The sequence below is a fragment of the Nyctereutes procyonoides genome, unplaced genomic scaffold (assembly GCF_905146905.1).
Source record: "Nyctereutes procyonoides isolate TBG_1078 unplaced genomic scaffold, NYPRO_anot_genome, whole genome shotgun sequence".
In the NCBI taxonomy this organism is placed as follows: Eukaryota; Metazoa; Chordata; class Mammalia; order Carnivora; family Canidae; genus Nyctereutes; species Nyctereutes procyonoides.
In genome coordinates this window covers 7,196,647-7,218,736 of record NW_026575132.1, presented here as the reverse complement: position 1 = coordinate 7,218,736, position 22,090 = coordinate 7,196,647, and the positions used below count along the sequence as shown (strand labels likewise).

The following is a 22,090-nucleotide window of genomic DNA, read 5'->3' as shown; positions in this document are numbered from 1 at the left end:
CTCTCTCTCTCTCTCTCTCTGTCATGAATAAATAAATAATTTTTTAAAAAAAGAAACAAAATATGGGGAATTTTTATCTCCATTTTTTCTCAAATCTGTTACTTTTTCCATCTCCATTACCAACATTCTAATCCTAGCTACCCATTTTGCTTGCCTTGATTACGTGGAAGAGCCTCCTAACTGGTCTTTCTGAATCCATTCTTGGTAACCCCTCACCCATCAAGGCAGCCGGAGTGATCTTTCAGAAGTGTACATTTTATATTATTCTCTGCTTATTTTGAGCTGTTCTTTCCTTTTCTTTTTTTTTAAGATTTTATTTTTTTATTCATGAAAGACACAGAGAGAGGCAGAGACACAGACAGAGGGAGAAGCAAGCTCCATGCAAGGTGCCTGACGTGGGACTCGATCCCGGGTCTCCAGAATCACGCCCTGAACTGAAGGTGGCACTAAACCGCTGGGCCACCAGAGCTGCCCTTTTTCTTTTTTCTTTTTTTTAAGATTTTATTTATTTATCTGACAGAGCACAAGCAGAGGGAGCAGCAGGCAGAGGAACAGAGAGAATGCCCATGGAGCAGGGAGCCCGATAAGTGTTTGATCCCAGGACCCAGAGATAATGACCTGAGCCTAAGGCAGATAGTTAACCGACTGAGCCACTCAAGCACCCCTGCTCTTTCCTTTTCTTCACATACTTTAGCCTTCTCTCAGTTCACAGTATACCATACTCTTGATATGTATTATTTTTCTTTACCTAGAATGCTCTTTGCCATCACATTTCCATCCCAATCGTTTTTATTTTCAATAAGCCTACACCCTCTGTGGAGCCCAATGTGGGGTTGAACTCACAACCCTGAGATCAGGATTTGAGCTGAGATCAAGAGTCAGACGCTTAACTGACTCAGCCCCTCAATCATTTTTTAAAGCTCAGTCCAAACATCATTTCTTCACAAATTAAACACAGCGGGAATGTACATACTACCCAGTGTAATAATCTGCTCTATCTCTTAATGTATTTATCAAAATTGTATGTAATTAGCTAATAACTATTCTCTCCACTAGAACCTATCTTCCACATGGCATGTTCAATTTTTTTCTTTTTTCTTTTTGGCTGTATCACCAGCCAAGTTCAGTGCTTTGTAATATGACTCAAATTCTATTTATTTAAATAAACCTTTGGTTCCTTGATTATCTTTGGAAGAAAATCTATGAACCTCCTGAATTGTGTGCAGAATTTTGTTTGCATGTATATATCTCTGAAAAAAGACTCCATGGCTTTCATCACATTCTCAAAAGGATGGAATTAAGAATCACAAACATAAGCAGTAACAATACTAGATGAAATATAGTGAAAATATAAAAGCTCAGATGAAGTAGTGCTGCTTAAAGTGGTAGGCCAGTGCTACTCAGAGTGTGGTTTGCAGACAGTAAGAGTTCACTTAGAATCTGTCAAAATGCAGATCCTCAGGTCCTATTCCAGACTTCCTGAATGTGGCCTTGGAATTTGTATCCTAATAAACTATCTAGGTGATTCTAGTGTAGTAGGTTAAAATTTGAGAATTATTGGTATAGTGGAAAGAGGATTGCCAGTTCCAGTGGTTTATATAAACTTGCTGGTCAAGTACTTAATTTGATTTGGCTTATATAAATTTTTCAAGTGTTCCACTAACAAAAAAATATTTTTTTAATTTGGGGGGAGGAAGGGATATATATATATAACTTGATCTGAGAGAAGAGATGAGGACCCAGAACTAGCCACAAGATTTGTGGTCATGTTTGCAATAGTGGCAGTTGTAGCAAAGGGAGGCTACAGAATAAAAGAGTCATAGCATCAATGAATGCTTGTGATAGTAGGATCCAAAGAATTTGTAGGATGGAACCAAAATGTATTCAGGAAAGTGTGTAATCTGTTCCAACTTTACTGCCTTCATCATCTTTGGCATTTTACAAATAAAAAGTCTTACTAGGATCTTAGGAAATTCATTACATTGTGTATAGTCTTCAGTTAGCCTTATGTATAGTTTATATTTGTAAAAATAATGACCTTGGTGATAATTTAAATTGTTAAGCCTGGTGTTTGATTACATTGCTATTAAAATCTAAATTGGTGAATTTTTAGTATTCTTTATTGAACTTCTTTTTTTAATTCATTTTAAGCTAATAAAAGCTCTAAGTGAGTTTAAAAAGATACTTTGTAAATACTTTAACATATAGAATTTTTAAATTTGCAACATTCAATTTTTACTGTAACTGTAGAGGTGTGCTAAGATAAACATTTTTAACTGTTCAGAAATTACCTTTTTAAAAGTTAAATTGAGGGATCCCTGGGTGGTGCAGCAGTTTGGCGCCTGCCTTTGGCCCAGGGTACGATCCTGGAGACCCGGGATCGAATCCCACGTCGGGCTCCCAGTGCATGGAGCCCTGCTTCTCCCTCTGCCTGTGCCTCTGCCTCTCTCTCTCTCTCTCTCTCTCTCTGTGACTATAATAAATAAATTAAAATTTAAAAATAAAAGTTAAATTGAGCATTTTAATTATTATTAATCTTTGCCTTAGGTTCCAGTATAATGCCAGCAGCTGGAACAATGTATCTAACAACTTCAACTGGATATCCTTACACTTATCATAATGGTGTTGCTTATTTTCATACTCCAGAGGTAACTTCTGTCCCACCACCTTGGCCTGTAAGTAATTTTCATCTTAACAGGGTTTCCATCTATTCTGTCGGTTTTTAAAAAATATTTATTTCTGAAGTATTTCAATCACAGACAAGTACAAATAATAATATAATAGCCATGTAGCTGCCACTTAAATTTAATAAATGTTAACATTTTACCATGTTTACTTAAGTTCTTTTAATAGAGGGAAATGTGAGAAATTCAGGTAAAGTCTCCTTGCCCCCATTTTCTTACCCTCTTTTTCTCCTCAGAAATAGCCAGAATATCTTTCCTATCATTTTATGTTTTTACTACAAATGCATTACTTTTGGTGATTTTTAAACATGATGTAAATCTAGTTTTTCTATTCAACATTATGTTTTTGAGATTAAACCACGTTGATCCTAGTATATCTAACTCACTTATTTTAATATTTTACAATATTCTACTGTATGAGTGTATATTCCTCTATTGATGGACATTTTAAGTTTTTTCTGTAATCAAGACTACAGTGAATCCAGATCTTGTATGTATTATGTGAGAATTTATCTAGGAAGGTAGTCTTCAAAGTTTTTTACTTGTATATCCTCTAAAAATTTTCTGAAAAATTATGAATACTCATTTTTAAGTTGATATCTGAAATTTATCATGATTTTAAATAATTTAGGAATATTATATATTCTGCAAGTTGTTTACCTAAAATTAATATAATGTTATATGTCAGTTGTACCTCAAATAAAAGGATGGAAAATGTCTGCTCTAGAACTCTATTAACAAAAGTAAGTCAGCCAAATAAAATTAATCAAAGTTTTCATTTCTATTAAGTCATTTCTATTAGAATCTATTAGAAAATTTTGACTTTTAATTATTTTAATTAATTACATTTAAGTTCAGTTAAATGAGTTATGTATTCCTGTAACCATCATGTTAGTGAAATAAGGGACCATCTCCCCTTTAATATTTCTTTTTTTAAGATTTTATTTATTTATTTATTTATTTATTTATTTATTTATTTATTCTTGAGAGGGACACAGAGAAAGAAGCAGAGACACAGGCGGAGGGAGAAGCAGGCTCCTAACAGGGAGCCCGATGCGGGACTCAATCCCAGGACTGGGATCATGCCCTGAGCCAAAGGCACTCCCCTTTAGTATTTCTTATACAAGCTCTTTTTGCATTGCTTCTCTCATGTCTCAAGGGCATTGTCTTCTTGAATTGTCTATTTGTTTGATGCTCTATTGGCATTTATATTCCCAAATAAAGTATTATAACAGATCCAAAATGAGTGATAAATGTGCCTTTCATCATGAAGGAGAAGGGCAATTGTGAAAGGGGAGTAATAAAAACACAGACACAATACACAGATACATTCACAGACAGATCAAATCAAGTCGGAGTACATGTTGAAATTTAGGATCTAAAAATTCATACTTCTAAACCTATTCATGCCCATGTACCACTGGAAAATTTTTCTATTCCCCTATCTTGATCTAGGGCTTCAATATATGCATTGAAGTAGAATTTCACATATAAAATATACACATCTTTGACTAAATTTTCCAAATGGCTTTCCAAAGTATACCAGTTTACACTTTAGCTAACAGTTTATGAGAGCTCCAGTTTCCCCATAATCTGCCAACCCTTTAATTTTAAATTTTTACCAATATTATTATGAAATAGTATTTTTTAATTTTTTAGTCGTTGGTTAAGATTGAACATATTTCATGTATTTATTGACCATTCCACTTTCTTCTGTGAGGGGCCTTTTCATATCCTTTATCCTTTATCTTTTCTTATTGGAATTGTCTTTCTCTTGAAGTAATTATATGAATTTTGTGAGTTCTTCTGCTTTGTGGCTTGTCTGTTAACTTTACAGGATTTTTTTGTCATATACTTTTTCTTTGTTCTAATGTTAACAAATGTATTAATGTTTTCCCTTTATGGTTTCGTCTTTTGGTCTCTTGTTTTGTTTTTGTGTTGTTTTTTTTTTTTTTTAGATTTTATTTATTCATGAGAGACACAGAGAGAGAGGCAGAGACATAGGGAGGGAGAAGCCGGCTTCCTGCAGGGAGCTGGATGCGTGACTTGATCCCAGGCTCAATCCCCAGACTCCAGGATCATGCTCTTGAGCTGAAGGCAGACGGTCAACCACTGAGCCACTCAGGCGTCCCTCGGTCTCTTGTTTTTAAAACAAAACACTTCCAAAAAAAGATTTAAAAATTAAATTTAAAAAAACCACTCCCTTATTATAGATATCCTATATTTTGTTAAAGATTTATTTATTTATTCCTGAGAGACAGAGAGAGAGAGGCAGAGACACAGGCAGAGGGAAAAGTAGGCTCCCTGCAGGGAGCCTGATGCGGGACTCAATCCTAGATCCAGGGATCATGACCTGAGCCAAAGGCAGGCACCCAGCCACTGAGTCACCAGGCATCCCATATATTTTATCTTTAAAATACTGTAGTGTTTCAGTTTTTCACATCTAGAGTTTAAATCTGAAGCTCATGTATTGACTAATCCATCCTCTTTCACTGTTTTGATGAATCCTCTGTGTAATTCCACACTGGGGGGAGGGTGTCTTATGGGCTCTTTATTCTGTTCTGTTGGTGTATTTGTTTGCCCTGCCAATTCTGTTTTAATTCCTGTTGCTTTAGAACGAATGCTAAAATCTGATAGGGCAGCCCTGTCACTTTTTTCTTCAGGAGTCTTTCATCTATCCTTAAGTCTTTACTTTTATTTTTTATTTTTTATTTATTTATTTATGATAGTCACACAGAGAGAGAGAGGCAGAGACACAGGCAGAGGGAGAAGCAGGCTCCATGCACCGGGAGCCCGATGTGGGATTCGATCCCGGCTCTCCAGGACCGCGCCCTGGGCCAAAGGCAGGTGCCAAACCGCTGCGCCACCCAGGGATCCCAAGTCTTTACTTTTATAAATATAAATTTTATAATGCAGTTTGTTCAATTCTGTGAAAATCTTTTGTTGGGTTTTTATTAGAATTGCATTAAATATGTAGATTAATTTGGGTATAATACTGAATTTTACCATCCACAAACATTTATTTAGGTCTTTTATTTCAATCTGTCAATAAAATTTTCTTTCTCCATAAAATAGCTTAGCATGTCTTTTATTGGATTTATTCTTAGGTATTCTGTGGTTTTTGTTGCTTTTATGAATTGTGTTTTTTTAAATCATACTTCCTAATAGATTGTGACCGGTATGTAATAATGCTTTTTTAAGTGTTAACATTCTATCAGTAATCTTCATCTAGATAATCTTTTATGATTCAGTATACTTCTGTTTCTTTCTGCTCTTTTCTCATTTTTCCCCATTGAGTTATTACACTAGCATTGTCTCTGCTGTAGTATTTATACAATAACATGATCTTGTTCTTGAAAAAGGAAACAAGTTCACTGATTCACAATTAAGCTTTATGTATATATACACATATACACCTATACATACATACACTTTAGGTTTTGGAAGGTAATCTTAGACTTAACCAGGGTTTCTCAACCTCAGTACTATTGGCATTTTGAGTCAGATGATACTGTTTTTTTGGAGGCAGCCCTGTACATGGTAGGATGTTAGCATGTCCTAGCCTCCCTATATCTATAAAAACCTAAAGTATTGCCAAATATTCCCTAGGGGGGCAAAGTCACACCTGATTGAGAATTACTGCCCCTAATCAATTAAGGAAGTTATTTCATATTCTGTTTGCTAACAGTAAGACTATTGAATTTATCATGAAAAGGTATTGAATTTTAATAAATCTTTTCCTATATCTTTTTTTAATTTTATTTATTTCTTCATGAGAGAGAGAGGCAGAGACACAGGCAGAGGGAGAAGCAGGCTCCATGCAGGGAGTCCGATGCGGGACTCAATCCCGGGACTCCAGGATCAGGCTCTGAACCAAAGGCAGATGCTCAACCGCTGAGCCATCCAGCATCCCAATCTTTTTCTGCTGAGATTTTTTTCCTCCTTAAATCTATTAATAGAAATCAAATAATTAATATAGTAAATTACATTATTCTTTTCCAATATTAATCTGTGGTATAATTTTATTAGCATTTGATAATCTGAAAATTGCACAGAAAACTATGATACTTCATTTTTCGAGGGGGTGGAAAGGGAGTGAACATTAAAACAAAGTAATGTAAAGTAGATTCCATGTTAGAAATTGAATTTTAGGGGAGCCTGTGTGGCTCAGTCAGTTAAGCATCTGCCTTCTGCTCGGGTCACGATCCCAGAGTCCTGGGATCAAGCCCCACAAGGTCCTGGGATGGTCCTGCTGAGCAGGCAGTCTGCTTCTCCCTCTCCCTTTGCCCCTCCCCCTTCTCATGCTCTCACTTACTCTCTCTCTCAGATAAATAAAATCTTTTAAAAAATTAGAAATTGAATTTTAATTACTATCATTAAAGTTCATTTTACTTATCCTATAATACAATTTGCTTGCTTTATTAATGGTTTGGTTTTAAATAATCTATTTTGGGGTTTACTCTAGTACTCTGAATAATAAAGTGTTATATGTACTTCAAGACAAATTTTTTTTTTAAATTTTTATTTATTTATGATAGTCACAGAGAGAGAAAGAGAGAGAGGCAGAGACACAGGCAGAGGGAGAAGCAGGCTCCATGCACCGGGAGCCCGATGTGGGATTCGATCCGGGGTCTCCAGGATCGCGCCCTGGGCCAAAGGCAGGCGCCAAACCGCTGTGCCACCCAGGGATCCCTTATATGTACTTCAAACACAGAGAAATCACTTGGAGTTTATTGGGTGATTAACGCATTTAAATGTCAAATTAATAAAATGGAATTTGATAAATGTTTCAATAAGTAATGTATTTGCCTTAAATTATAACAAAGGAGTAGGATTTAATTTTTTGTAAGCAGTGAGAAATCAGTGGCAAAATCAGATATGATTATTTAGTTCTGTGTTATGTAAACATTTTCTACTACTGGTCTCATGATGGAAATAGGCAGTGTCACCTTAAGTCAACCTGCCTTATCTTTTAAATATTCTCTTAGAACTATGTTTTCATAATCTTTGGACTATAAGCAACTTTTCTGGTATTGTTTTAGCATTACCATGGATATGAAACCAAAAAAAAAGTACAATACTGTGATGATTTTAGTACATTTAAGTGGAATTGGTAATAATATCAATTAAGAGATAGAAAAATGATATTTCCAATTAGAGACCATGACTCGACTGAGTTTAGGTAACAATTTGAGATAAATTTCATAATAAACTATTTTAAAGAATTTTGCCTAGGCCTAAAATAATTTTGCAATTTTTTTTTTCCTCTTCTAGTCGCGTTCTATATCTAGTTCTCCTGTGATGGTAGCTCAGCCAGTTTATCAGCAACCCGCATACCACTACCAGGTAAACATGAAATTATAATGAAAATTCTCTTTAATACCATCAGTCTTTTCAAGTAAATTTCATTGTATTCTTTCTCATGCAAATGCTCTGGTAATTAAAAAGAGATAGTTAAGGATCCCTGGGTGGCGCAGCGGTTTAGCGCCTACCTTTGGCCCAGGGCGCAATCCTGGAGACCCGGGATCGAATCCCACGTTGGGCTCCTGGTGCATGGAGCCTGCTTCTCCCTCTGCCTGTGTCTCTGCCTCTCTCTCTCTCTCTCTCTCTCTCTCTCTCTCTGTGTGACTATCATAAATAAATAAAAAATTAAAAAAAAGAGATAGTTAAGCCCGATAGCAGTGGTTTTTTTTTTTCCTTTTATTATGGGGAACTAAACAATACCATACAAGAAGATGGAATGTTTGATTCTGTTTAATCAAATGTAATGTCAGTTTTGCTCCCCTGGCTAAGGTTTAATCTAAAAAGTTTTTAGAAACAATTCCCAAAGCAACGTACAGATAACACATAAAAAATCACAGGCTGATTTTTTAATGTTATTGTTAACAGTATGTCACTTTCTTGCTATTATATTTAACATAATCTATATTAAAATAAGTAATATATTATGGGTTTATATTATGACAGCCTGTTTAGATAACCAGCATTCTTCATTAATTCTTGTGGGTGACTAGGGATAAATGAGCCATAATGCCAGGCCACTTTGGTGTTTTGTAAATAAAGAGTATCTGTCTACATACTGTCTGCGCTGCTTTTGTACTACAATGGCAGAGTTCAGTAGTTGAAACAAAGATATTATGATCTCCAAAGCTTAAAATATTTACACTGGCCCTTTATAGAAGAAGTTTGCCAACCTCTGATCTATAGCATTCACAAATAAAATCACATTCTTTCCTACCCCTGAATAGTGGAAGATAATTTGTTTCCTTTTTTTCTTTTTGAACTTTTAAAATAGACCGACATGGAATATGAAGTTTACTGGACTTCTTTTGAGTATTAGACTGGGTTTTGGGGGGATGGTGGTATTTAAACTCTAAACAGAATTTAAGTTTATTATATGATTATATATTAATGTATATTATATATTATTATTATTATTATTATTATTATATTATTTGTAAATAAATTTGTAAATCTTATTACCAGGCTAAATATAAAGCTATCTAAAGTGTTTCCTTCACTTATTAAAGATGAAAATAACTTAATGATATATATATTTAAAATATATATGTGGTATCACTTTCCCTAAGCTGCCTCCAAATTCAGCAGAAACTCCAAAGATGGAATGTTAGATACCAGACCTTTTTAATAAGATGAGCCAAATATTGTGAAACCAGTTGGGGGACCCTTAGCTTATTGCCTACCTTGAGCACACATGAGGGGAGGATGAGATTGCAAGAGAGTAGAATGTTACGGTATGTGCCCTTCTTCTCAGCCAGGTAAAGAAGACATCAGAGAATGACTAAGAAAGCTTAATGTTTGTCCCCTGAAATTTGTGAGATGGTACTCTTAGACCTGACCTCTCCTAAAAAAGTCCAAAGAGACAGGTGGAGGGTTGGCAGGGGGAACAAATTAATTATTTTAAAATTCCAAAGAAGAAACTGGACTAGTCTCTGGAGGCAGACTAGCGAGAAGACTACAGTCAGAATGTGCTGAATTTCTATTCAAAACAAGCGAAGGTTTATGTGTCCCAAGAGCAAGATGGGAACTTCACAGAAGAGACCCTTTTCAAAAAACTTTAGGGTGATCCCAATAAAGAAAGAACCTGAGTAAAGTAAACTTCTAGAATCAAGGACTAGAACTGCAGCTAAAAGTTCTCAGCAGGGAGATCACCAAAGAATCCAGTAAACTACCTATCTAGAGAGTCATCATTGGGAAATTGCCACACCCCAAAAAGTGATCTGTCCTACTTTTTATCCTGGGACAAGGAAGAACAGCTCAACACAGTGCTTTTAAAGTATCAAGGGGTGAGAAAGAATATAGAGTTGCTTTCTGCCCTTGCCCCATTGAGTCCAACTCCTCCTTCATCAATCATTAATTGATTACATACAGCTATAGCTCACTTGACATACCAAATACATTCTTAAAAGTTTTTAATACAGTTTACTTTTATACTTTGACTCTGGTGTTCTGCTTAACACAAATTTTTAAATTGGAAGTATGATACCTAGATATTACTCAGGAAAGATTTTGGTACCAATTTATAATATAATAATATTTTGTAATATAAAAAATCATTTCATTTCACATATTTCTTTTCAGGTATATATTCATCATTCTGCCTCTTGGATAAGAATCTTCCCTTGCTCTTTCTTTTTACAAATTCTAAAGTTGTGTAGCTTTATCAGTTTTTATTAGTCAATCAGGTAATGGCATGGTCTAATTAGTATTTATCTCCATATTTCTCACTTACTAAGGAGAGATCTCATTTATCTAAAAACTATATTTAAATCATTTTATTTTATAATATTTATTATAATATTAAGAGATTGATTATTATCTTGCCTTTCTGAAGGTTAGACTTCACATTATCTTGGTCATAAAATAAAGTGATGTTATCCATTAACAACTTAAATAGTAAGCAGTAAATTAACAGGGATTTGGTTTAGATGATAAGTCCATGGCATCTTCTTACTTTTTTCTGTTTGACTTTATAATGAAAAAGACTATTAAAAATGGAAAATAACTAAAGAATAAAGCATTTGTTATTTAAAATAATACAACTAGTTTAAGAAACAAAAGTTTGAGGGACACCTGGGTGACTCAGTAGTTGAGCATCTGCCTTTGGCTCAGGGCTTGATCCTGGAGTCCTGGGAGGTTGAGTCCCACATTGGGCTCCCCACAGGGAGCCTGCATCTCCCTCTGCCTGTGTCTCTGTCTCTCTTTCTGTATCTCTCATAAATAAATAAATAAAATCCTTAAAAAAAAGTTTGATATATTGTCATCTTACAGTAAGTTTTTAAAAATTTGACCTTTTATTTAAATAATAGCTTTTTTATACATGATTTATGTAGCATTCAATTCAGCTTTTTCAAATGTGCAATAGTGTTTTTTACCAAATTCAAAGTTTTACAACCATATTACATTAATATTAGAACTTTTTTTTTTTTAAGATTTTATTTATTCATGAGAGACACAGAAAGAGAGGCAGAGGGAGAAGCAGGCTTTACACAGGGAGCCTGACGTGGGACTTGATCCCAGGTCTCCAGGATCACACACTGGGCTGAAGGTGGCGCTAAACTGCTGAGCCACTGGGGCTGCCCAGTATTAGAATATTTTAATTAACCCCTCCTCCCACCAAAAACTCACCCATTAGTAGTCACTCCTCTTTTAGAAAGTAGTAGTCTACTTTCTGTCTTTGCAGGTTTGCTTATTCTGAACATTTCATATAAATGTAATCTACCATAAGTGGTTGTGACTGGATTCTTTCACTTAGCATAATGCTTTCAGATTTATCCATGGTGGCATATATCATATTTCATTCCTTTGTATAGCTGAATAACATTCCATTGTATGGATATAACACATTTTATATTTTCATCAGATGACAGACATTTGGGATGTTTCCACTTTTTGTCTGTTATAAATAATATTGCTGTGATCATTCCTGTACAAATTTTTATGTGGACATAAGTTTTCATTTATTTTAGGCCTTATTACCTGGGAGTAGAATCACTGAGTCATATGGTATCTATAATATTTAAAGTTTTCAAGAAGTGTCATACTGTTTTCAGAAAAGGCTGCACCATTATATACTCACTCCAGTATATGAGGATTCTAATTTCTCCACAGCCTTATCAACACTTATCATCTACCTTTTTGATTAGCTGTCCTAGTGGATACAGTGGATAAAAGTGGTATCACACTGATTTCCATAAGCTGAGGCTAATGATGTTGAACATCTTTATGTATGCTTATAGCCTCTTTTATATATCTTGAGAAATATCTATTCATATCTTTTACCCATTTTTAAATTTGGATTACTTGTCTTTTTATTATTGATTTATAACAGTTCTTTATATATTGTAGATACAAGTTACTTATCAGATAAATAATTTATAAATGTTTTCTCCCATTCTTTGAGTTTATTTTCACTTCTTTGATGGTATTTGTAGCACAAAAGTTTTTCATTTTGATCAAGTTCAATTAATCTGTTTTCTTTTGTTGCTTTGTTGCTTGTGCTTTTCATGTCAAATTTTTTTAATTGCCTAATTCAGACCCACAAAGATTTACACATACTTTCTTATAAGAGTTTTATAGTTTTAGCTCTTTAGGTCTTTAACCCAATTTGAGTTACTTTTTGTATATAATTTGAGGTTTAAGGATCTAGCTTCACTCTTTTGCATATAGATATCCACTTTTGACCCTTGTTTATAATTTGGGTGGGGGTTTTTGTTTTTGTTTTTCATTTTAGGCCCCTGCACAGTATCTACCAGGACAATGGCAGTGGGGTGTTCCTCAGGTAAATATTAACTTTTTTTCATTGTGTTTTTGTGAAGACTGTATGAATATTAAAGTCAGGAGAACTAGATTTGAGATATTCCTTTTCTATTTAGTAACTGTGATACCTTTAGCAGTTCATTTAATCACACTATTTCTTAGCTTCCTCATTTGTAAAATGGAAGTGATGATATCATACCTTTGTAAATTTCTTTACCTGATCTTGGTGAAGATCACATGAGATCATGTAAGTAAAAGCATTTTATTAAAAACTGAGTACTTACATAAACATGAAAAATTACTTTTTACTATTATGGGAAAATGTAGCATTTTTCCAGTTGTACTTCAGATTTTGCTTCAGGTTGACTTGTGCTCCTCAGTGAATATCCCATCTCTCAACTTTTGATACAAAGAGTATACCACCAAAAAGACTATTTAATGACATTTCCAACTTCCATGTGAAGTCACAAAGCTGAGAATAGATGTTTATGACAACTCAAATACTGTAAGTTACATTATTATAACCTGTAATAGTGATCTTAATGTAACTATTTTCTGAATTTATAAAAAATTCTGTAGCACTAAGAACTTTTTAATATTTACCAGTGACAAAGTTCTTTAATTACATCTACACAATTGGGGTTTATAACAACCAAGAGGTCCTTGTTTATTGCTAAGACACTTCTATGCTATTCCTGGAAAAGAACTTCCAGCAAAATATGAAACAAATATTTTTTGTCATCTGTTGGGTTAGTCACATTTGGTTTAATTGAAATAACTAATCATATTTTAATTAGAAATATGGTTCTGTGTTCTAGTCTCCTGCCTCTACTGCTCCATTCTTATACCTGCAACCTTCTGAGGTTATCTATCAACCAGTGGAAATTGCACAAGATGGTGGATGTGTCCCTCCTCCACTGTCTCTGATGGAAGCTTCAGTTCCAGAGGTATGTATTAGTCTCAAGGTAATTTATCTGTAACTATCTCATCTTAACATTTGTTTTTCTTTTTTTTTAAAGATTTTATTTAAAAGAAATAAAAATTTTATTTATCATGAGTGAGAGAGAGAGAGAATGGCAGAGACATAGAGGGAGAAGCAGGCTCCTCACAAGGAGCCCAATGTGGGACTCAATCCCCAGACCACGCCCTGAGCTGAAGGCAGATGCCCAACTGCCGAGCCACTCAGTCATCCCTTCTTTTTCTTTTTCTAAGAATATTTGTTTAAGATCCTCATGGAAGCTGCACGTTTTTTCTTTGTTTTTTTTTTCACACTTCTTCCCATTTTTATAGTATCTAAGAATGCTTCATTTTGGACTTCTTTATTAAGTAGTTCTGAACATTTTTTTAAAAGATTTTATTTATTTATTCATGAGAGACACACAGAGAGAGGCAGAGACATAGGCAGAGGGAGAAGCAGGCCCCGTGCAAGAGCCTGATACAGGACTTGATCCCAGGACCCCAGGACCCCAAGAGGGGGTCAGAGAGCCAGAGGCAGATGCTCAACCACTGAGCCCACCCAGGTCCCCTAGTTCTGAACATTTCTAAAACCAACTGTTCACTATACTAGGCTAATCTCTGACTTGATTTCCTTGAGAGAATAAGATACCAAAAGATAACAAATAACTTCTCTTTCTTCTCCTTTGCCTATCAATCTGTATTATTACTAACATTCTGTCAAAAGCATATAAAAATTCAAAAAAATAGGGATCCCTGGGTGGCGCAGCGGTTTAGCACCTGTCTTTGGCCCAGGGCGCGATCCTGGAGACCCAGGATCGAATCCCATGTCGGGCTCCCGGTGCGTGGAGCCTGCTTCTCCCTCTGCCTGTGTCTCTGCCTCTCTCTCTCTCTCTCTCTGTGTGTGTGTGACTATCATAAATAAAATTAAAAAAAATCAAAAAAATACTAAAAACTTCTCCCTCCAAATATGTAACTCAAAAATACTTTATGGAGTGCCTGTGTGGCTCAGTTGGTTAAGCATCCAGCTCTTGATTTCAGCTAGGTCATGATCTCAAGGTCATGGGATCAGGCGGATGTCATGCTTGGCACAAAGTTGGGAGTCTTGGAGTTTCTTTCTGCCCTTCCCTCCTTCAAATAAATAAATAATTCTTTTTAAAAAATACTTCATAACTACAAATTACAAATGTCATCTTTAGTGTCTTTAAATTACGCTCCCAAACCTTTACTTACCTTAGCATCTATATGCCAGAATCTGTACAGGTTTTTAATCAGTATTGTAAAAAATTAGAAAATTAGCATCCACCTCCCAATTAGAGTATATTATTTTTTACATTGCTAAGGTTTATAACATTATGATTTTGTCCTTGAATATTAATTTCCACAGTTGGAAAGCCAAGATTTCTCTGTTTCATCGCACCCTCCATTCATTACTTGCTTAACTGAATCTGCAAAGTACTGTTAAAGAAAGCTTGCAGGTGCTATATTCTCTGAGTTCTTACATGCCTTTTTGTTCAACATTGTTGTCTATACATCTGAAAGACAGTTACCCTAGCTATAAAATAGCAGCATCATACTGCCAGAACAAAGTACCACTAACTGTATACAGGTAAACAACAAACAACAAACATTTATGTCTCCCAGTTCTAGAGACCAGAGTTGGAGATCAAGGTGCTGGCAGGATTGGTTCTGGACCAATGAGGGAAGCATCTGTTTCAGGCTTCTTTTCTTAGCTTGCAGGTGGCCATCTTCTCCCTCTGTCATCACATTATCTTTTCTATCTCTGTGGCTGTCCAAATTTCTCAATTTTGTAAGAATAGCAATCATACTGGATTGGCATAATCGGCAGCCCAGGTGGCTCAGCGGTTTAGCGCTGCTTTCAGCCCAGGTTGTGATCCTGGAGACCTGGGGTTGAGTCACACGTCGGGCTCCCTGCATGGAGCCTGCTTCTCCCTCTGCCTGTGTCTCTGCCTGTGTCTCTCATGAATAAATAAAGTTCTACCATAATGACCATACTTTAACTTGAGTACCTCTGTAAATATCATGTCTATAAATCAGGTCACACTCTGATATACCAGAGGTTAGACTTTAACATATATTTTGAGGGAACCAAATTCAACTCTTAACTATTTTCTTACAGAACTTCTAGTCTACTCTTTTCTAGTGTTAAGTGTAAGCCGTAAAGAATTCTGAAGTCAACCTGATTTTCCCCCTTGAACATAATCCTGCATGCCTTGTGATATGAGATGTGTTCTTTTTTTTTTCCCAAAGATTGTACTTACTTATTTGAGAGTGAGAGAGAAAGAGAGAGAGAATGAGATTAGGAGGAGGAGCAGAGGGAGAGGGACAATCAAACTCCGCACTGAGCTCAAAGCCCAACTTGGGGCTTGATCTCACAGTCTTGAGATCATGACCTGAACTGAAATCAAGAGTCAGGTGCCTGGGGATCCCTGGGTGGCTCAGTGGTTTGGCGCCTGCCTTTGGCCCAGGGCGCAATCCTGGAGTCCCGGGATCGAGTCCCGCGTTGGGCTCCCGCATGGAGCCTGCTTCTCCCTCCTCCTGTGTCTCTGCCTCTCTTTCTCTCTATGTCTATCATAAATAAATAAATAAATCTTTAAAAAAAAAAAAGAGTCAGGTGCCTAACCCACTGAGCCTCCCAGAGGCCCTGTGAGGTGTGTTCTTAGTTGTCTTTGCACATACTATTTCCACCTTCTTTTCTTAATTCTTCAAATCTTTTCTTCTATATATGTTTCAGAAGACTAATGGTAATTTTGACCACTCAACTGTCCCTTATAAGTCTGTAAATTAATTAAAGATAGGGAACATGTTTTTCATTTGTGTTCCTCCATTGTGTAGCAGAATGCCTAGTACATTGCAAAGCTGAATAAATATTTTGAACTAATAAATGAAAGTTTTTTCCCTTTTTTTCTAACAGCCTTATTCTGATCATGGAGTTCAAGCAATATATCACCAAGTTTATGCTCCAAGTGCCATCGCTATGCCTGCACCTGTGATGCAGCCTGAACCAATTAAAGTAAGAAGTTTGTTTTGATTTTTCATTATTTTTTCAGTCATATTTCAAGCTTTTCAAATTTCTTTTCTGAAGAGAAATAATTTTCAATATATCACATTTGTGATCAGAAGAAGAGAATTAGTGAACTCTTTCATGTGAAGAATGTACAATTCTAAATTAACTATAATCTCTACAATTAGTTTTGAATAAGTTATAAACCACACATTGTCAAAAATGTTTTATTTAGTATAATAATATATATATAATTTATAATTTGCCAGTTTTAAGTGTATACCCAATTAATTACATCCACAATACTGTGAAACCATTACCACTATATTTCCACGCTTTTTCATTGCCCCAAATAGAAAATCTGTACCATTAAGCAATAACTTCCCATTCTTTTATCCCACCAGTCCCTGGTACCCTCTACTCAACTTTTGTTCTCAGTGAATTTGCCTAGATATTTCATATACTTAGATTTTGGTTGTGTTAATGGCATATAGCATTTATGGGGAGATGAAAAGAGTTAACATCCTATTCTTCCAGTTTGGGAATTGTGTTTGTACATCTTAAATCAGATGCAGCTAGAGTGGGAATCTAATTAGATCCATGTATATATTCAATATATTTCAGCTCTCTACTGTGTAGCAGGGAATTCTGCTTATTCCCTTATGACCTAGTTTCATAGTGAAGCTCTTCATCATTACTTGGGGGAAATGGGACTATATCTGTAAGAACCACAGATTGATTAACTATTGCAATGGTAATACGAATCTTGCTTCTGCGTACTTTGGTAAGGAAAGTAGGCATACTCTATAATAAAATGAGGGAGATGAGCTATTTCACACTCATATTTATTCTGACCCGTCCCATGTACTGGAACTCAATACCAAGACAGTCTACTTTAAGGAGCCTCCCCACTCTCTCATATGTCCTCATCCCATCACTATTCACTGAATTCCTTCACTGCTATTACCACTGTACTGCACACATGAAATAAAACCATAATTTGACCTAGTATCACAGTCTAGAGTGTTCCTAATGTTATGTATAGAGAATTATTATAGTATCAAAATCTTCTAAAACAGACTTTCTCTGATGTTAACGTTTTCTCCAAATATACTTCTCTAGGAATAGTTGAAAGAGCTTTGCCATATTAAATAAGTACTAATTATATAGATCAAATATATAAATATAAATGATTGCAGTTGTACTACTTGAATGATTCCAATAGAGGATGGAGTGGTACTAGGATAGGACAAATTTTCAAAAAATGTTAATGTTGCACGTTCCTTTTTTTCTAAGATTTTATTTATCAGAGCGAGAGAGCACAAGTGGGAGGGAGGAGCAGGCTCCCCATTGAGCAGAGAGCCCAGTGCAGGGCTTGATCCCTAGATCCTGGGATCAGGACCTGAACCAAAGACAGACACTTAACTGACTGCCGCCACTGCACCCAAATGCTACACATTCTTAATGTAAAGTTTAATTCCTGTAGTTAAGAACAAACACTTTCTACAATTTCTTAAACCTATGAGTAGGAAATGACAGAAATTATACAATGAAATTGCTATCTTACTCTTTAATTTAGTCATATAGAAAATACACATTACGTTGAATACCAATCATAACAGAGGTATAAATAGATATCTTTCTTTGTGCATATAAGCTTACAACTGGAACCATTAACCTCTGTCTTCAAATCTAGAGAAATGCCCCTTCTGTCCTAACACAAATCTTTGCTCTACCATGCTGCAAACGAAAAGGGAACAAAAATACTGACTTATTTCAATTTGGAACTTAATCTGTCTCATTAAGGGAAGGGTTATAATAATCCTGGTTATCCTATGGGATACATCATAGGGAATATTTTAGTCCTAGTTAAGATTTAAAGAATAGGGAAGAGTTGAAGATTTAAAGAATAGGGAAGATTTAAAGAATAGGGAAGAGTTGAAGAGCTATGAACTGTGCTAAACTAGCCCATCACGTCTCTCACAACCGTAATATCAGATTTCATTGAATCTGCAACATCATGGATTATAAGACACGCCATTATTTATCACTATAAAAGAAAAATACTGCCATCAATTGTAAATGTATCCCTATTCAGAGGTTTTGAAATATGAAAAAATATATGTCTCAGTATCAGTGGAATTTAACATTTTATTTATTTTAAAGATTTTATTTATTTATTCATGAGAGACACAGAGAGAGAGAGAGAGGCAGAGACATAGACAGAGGGAGAAGCAGGCTCCATGCAGGAAGCCCGATGTGGGACTTGATCCCGGGACTGTAGGATCACGCCCTGAGCCAAAGGCAGACGCTCAACCACTGAGTCACCCAGGCATCCCTAGCGTTTTATTTTTAATGTAGAGATGTCATGTTGAGAGGCGCAGGGGAAAAAAACAAGTCCTCTTTTGTTAGAGAGGAGAAGAAAATTCAGTAAACTTTCAAAGTCAAAACTGGAACACGGGGCTATCGTATAAAGTTTTAGATTTCCTGTTTTAATATTTTAAGATCTAATGCCTTATGTATTTTATACTCAGTAATTTTTTTAGGTGATTTGATGGCTCTCAACAGAAAATGCTACCCCACTCAGGGACAGAAACTCCAAAACCACTTCTATAGTTTACTAAAACTATATAACACTATAGAAATGCTTTAATATACCAAGTTTTATTGTGTAGAAAATTATCTACTTTTGTTTATAGTACATGTGTATTATAGAAGTCTTAATATATAACTGTTATATCTTCAGGAGATGATCTTTTCCTTAAAACATATTGAAGTAGACTAATATATATAAATATTGACATTTGAAATATTAACCTTTGTTTTTACTATGCAGATTTTCCATGGTATACCAAATACCTTGGTGAGTTAAAATTGAAAGGTGTAAATATTCCTTAAAATAATTTGAACATATTGTTTTTATAAGTATATGTCATTTTTAAACTCTAATGATTATAATTTTAAGGGTGTTAATTGGATATATTCCAAAGTAGCAATTTCAGATGTCCAAATTATCTTGAGCATCAAATCTAATCAATAAAATAGAGACCTTATTCAGAGCTCAGAGCACAAGTCTAACTGCTGTAAAAGACTGTCACAAACTATTCATCAGCTGTAAGGCATACTACTATACTGTTAAATCAGCTACATGTATTGTAAAGTTGACCAATATAGAAACTACTGGATGAAATATGGTATTAGTTAGAGTATCATTTTTTTTAATTCAGTAGAGTCACATCTTATATAGAATTAAGTTTAGAGGTCAATAAAGCAAATCACAGAATATCGAAGTAAAGCCCATTGAGTTAGACTACAGGAAGGAACAAAAGGAAAATCTTTGTAGATCTGGACATTTGAACTATCATGCTTTTAAGATCAGTATCAAATCCCTAGGTAAGAATGGTATAAGTGGGGTTGCCTGGGTGGCTCAGTTGTTGAACATCTGCCTTTAGCTCAGGGCATGATCCCGGAGTCCCAGCATCGAGTCCCACATTGGGCTTCCTGTGTGGAACCTGCTTCTATCTCTGCCTCTCTCTGTGTCTCTCATGAATAAATAAATAAAATCTTTAAAAGAAATGGTATAAGTGGAAAATTATCGTGTTTCTGTTTTATAGTGTTTTTCCATTTTTGTATTAATATAAGTATCTACTAAATTTGTTCTTAGGATTAATTGAGATACTGGAAACTGGGGAAATTATAATTTGAAGTTAACCTTTAAGTTAAATGTTTATTTAACTCCAATGTATAATAGCTATTCATGAAAATATTTGATATTAAGGATAATATTTAACTTCTTGCCAGGAATCTCTTCTAATTAAAGCACCAATTTGACTTGAATGAAAAACACAGCTATTTACCTATTATATCTTACCCTTTAGAAAAACACTGATTCAAAAGTAAATTAAAAAGGATTTGACCTATCATAATATACACTTAAACTAAAAATTGGCACTATCTTTACAAAAACATTCTACTACTATCTTCTTCCTAACCATCTCATTTCACTATCATTAACACTTCTTATAAAGCACTGTATTCTAGAGGACAGAAACAGGAAGTCTGTACTTTGCAGCTCTGGGCATACAGGAGGATATAAATTTTCATGTACTGCACATAGTCAAACTATAGGTAGTCTCAGATTTTGCAGAATAAATTATTTTACTCAAAAAGGAACTTGGCAGCAGGAGCAAAAAAACTCACCAAGTGAGGCACTAGAAATTGCATAGGTTCTGTGTGTATCAAGCCCCTTTCTTGCTATAAACCTAACAGGGATGGAGAACAGTAAGAGGAATCAAGAACTCATGAAATGAATCTTTCAGAATGGTCATGGACAGATCTCCATTCAAGGACAAGCTAAACAGAAAAGTGTTACACTGTATAGGTCCCATGAAAATATTTTTGCATATGGCACTACATTGAAGGCAAGGATAAATAGCATACATATGGATATTTGTATTAAGAACATGTATTTAAGACGAAACTTAAACCTGTGAAAACACATCCTGTATTTCCAGTAATTACAGACTGAAAAACAGGAAAGATGAAATGGTTGGTGGCCAGTGTAAGAAAACACTGTGTGAAACTGTTGATATAATGAAGAAAATTAAATTTGTTTTTGCTATAAAGGACCAGTAATTACTACATAAAAACAAATCCTTGATGTAGAAACAATTTTTAAAAATTCTTCCAGAATACAGAAGAAAACATGAAAGATGAAGTGCTAAGAGATAAAATGCTACACTAGAGAGAAGAGACAAGTCCAACCAAAAATAGAGTAATTCTCAAAAAGAATACAGAAAAAAACTGAAAAAGAATGAGCAGAAATTTTAATAGTAAAACAAAAACACCCTTGATTTGTTTTGAATTTACAAGTCAAAAAGGATTCACCATCCTTCAAGCAAAATTAATGAGAGGCAATCCATGTATAAATATTCTGGTAAATATCCATTACCCTCCTTCATATATCCTGGTCTTTTTTGTTTCAAACTTTTTTTCCAATAATTTGTTTTCAGATAATTTTAGACTTAAAAGTTGCAAAAAATAATACACAATTTATGTATCCCTTCACCAACCTTCTCCTCATTTTAACAACTTATATAATTATAGAGCAAACAAAAGTTAGCATTGATAATATTAACTAAACTACAAATCTATTCAATTTCACGAGTTTTTCTATAACAGTTCTTTTTCTGTTATATTAGTTTGTGATCTCTCCTTACTCTCCTCCAATCCATGAAATTTACAGTCTTTCTTTGTCTTTCATGACTCTGAAACTTTTAAAAAGTGCTGGTCAATTATTTTGTTAACTATCCATCAATATGAGTTTGGTATTTTCTCTTGATTAAATAGAAGTTATGCAGGGGTCCCTAGCTGGTTCAGTCAGTAGAGCATGCGACTCTTGATGTCAGAGTTGTAAGTTTAAGCCCCAAATTTGGTGTAGAGATTACTTTAAAAAGAATAAAATCTTTAAAAAAAAATAGAAGTTAATGCATTTGGGGCAAGAATGTCACATAAGTGATGCGCCCTTCTCAGTGTATCATTTCAAGGGATACAAGATGCCAGTATATCTGATTGCTGGGAATATTAACGATCACTTTAAGCATAAAAAGTAAATTGATAGTGGCAGATCCAGGATTCTAACCTAAGC

At 34.9% G+C, this 22,090-nt stretch overlaps 1 protein-coding gene across 1 annotated transcript in view; it reads left to right on the top strand.

Annotated features, from left to right (window-relative positions):
• The window catches only part of BOLL (boule homolog, RNA binding protein), a 29,184-nt gene extending 12,714 nt beyond the window's left edge, over positions 1–16,470 (top strand). The window contains exons 6-10 of the mRNA XM_055345387.1: positions 2,548–2,675; positions 7,959–8,030; positions 12,439–12,486; positions 13,283–13,411; positions 16,354–16,470. Coding sequence (XP_055201362.1) covers positions 2,548–2,675; positions 7,959–8,030; positions 12,439–12,486; positions 13,283–13,411; positions 16,354–16,470 — 494 coding nt within the window. The remainder of the gene's footprint in view (positions 1–2,547; positions 2,676–7,958; positions 8,031–12,438; positions 12,487–13,282; positions 13,412–16,353) is intronic.
• Positions 16,471–22,090: the final 5,620 nt, after the last annotated feature.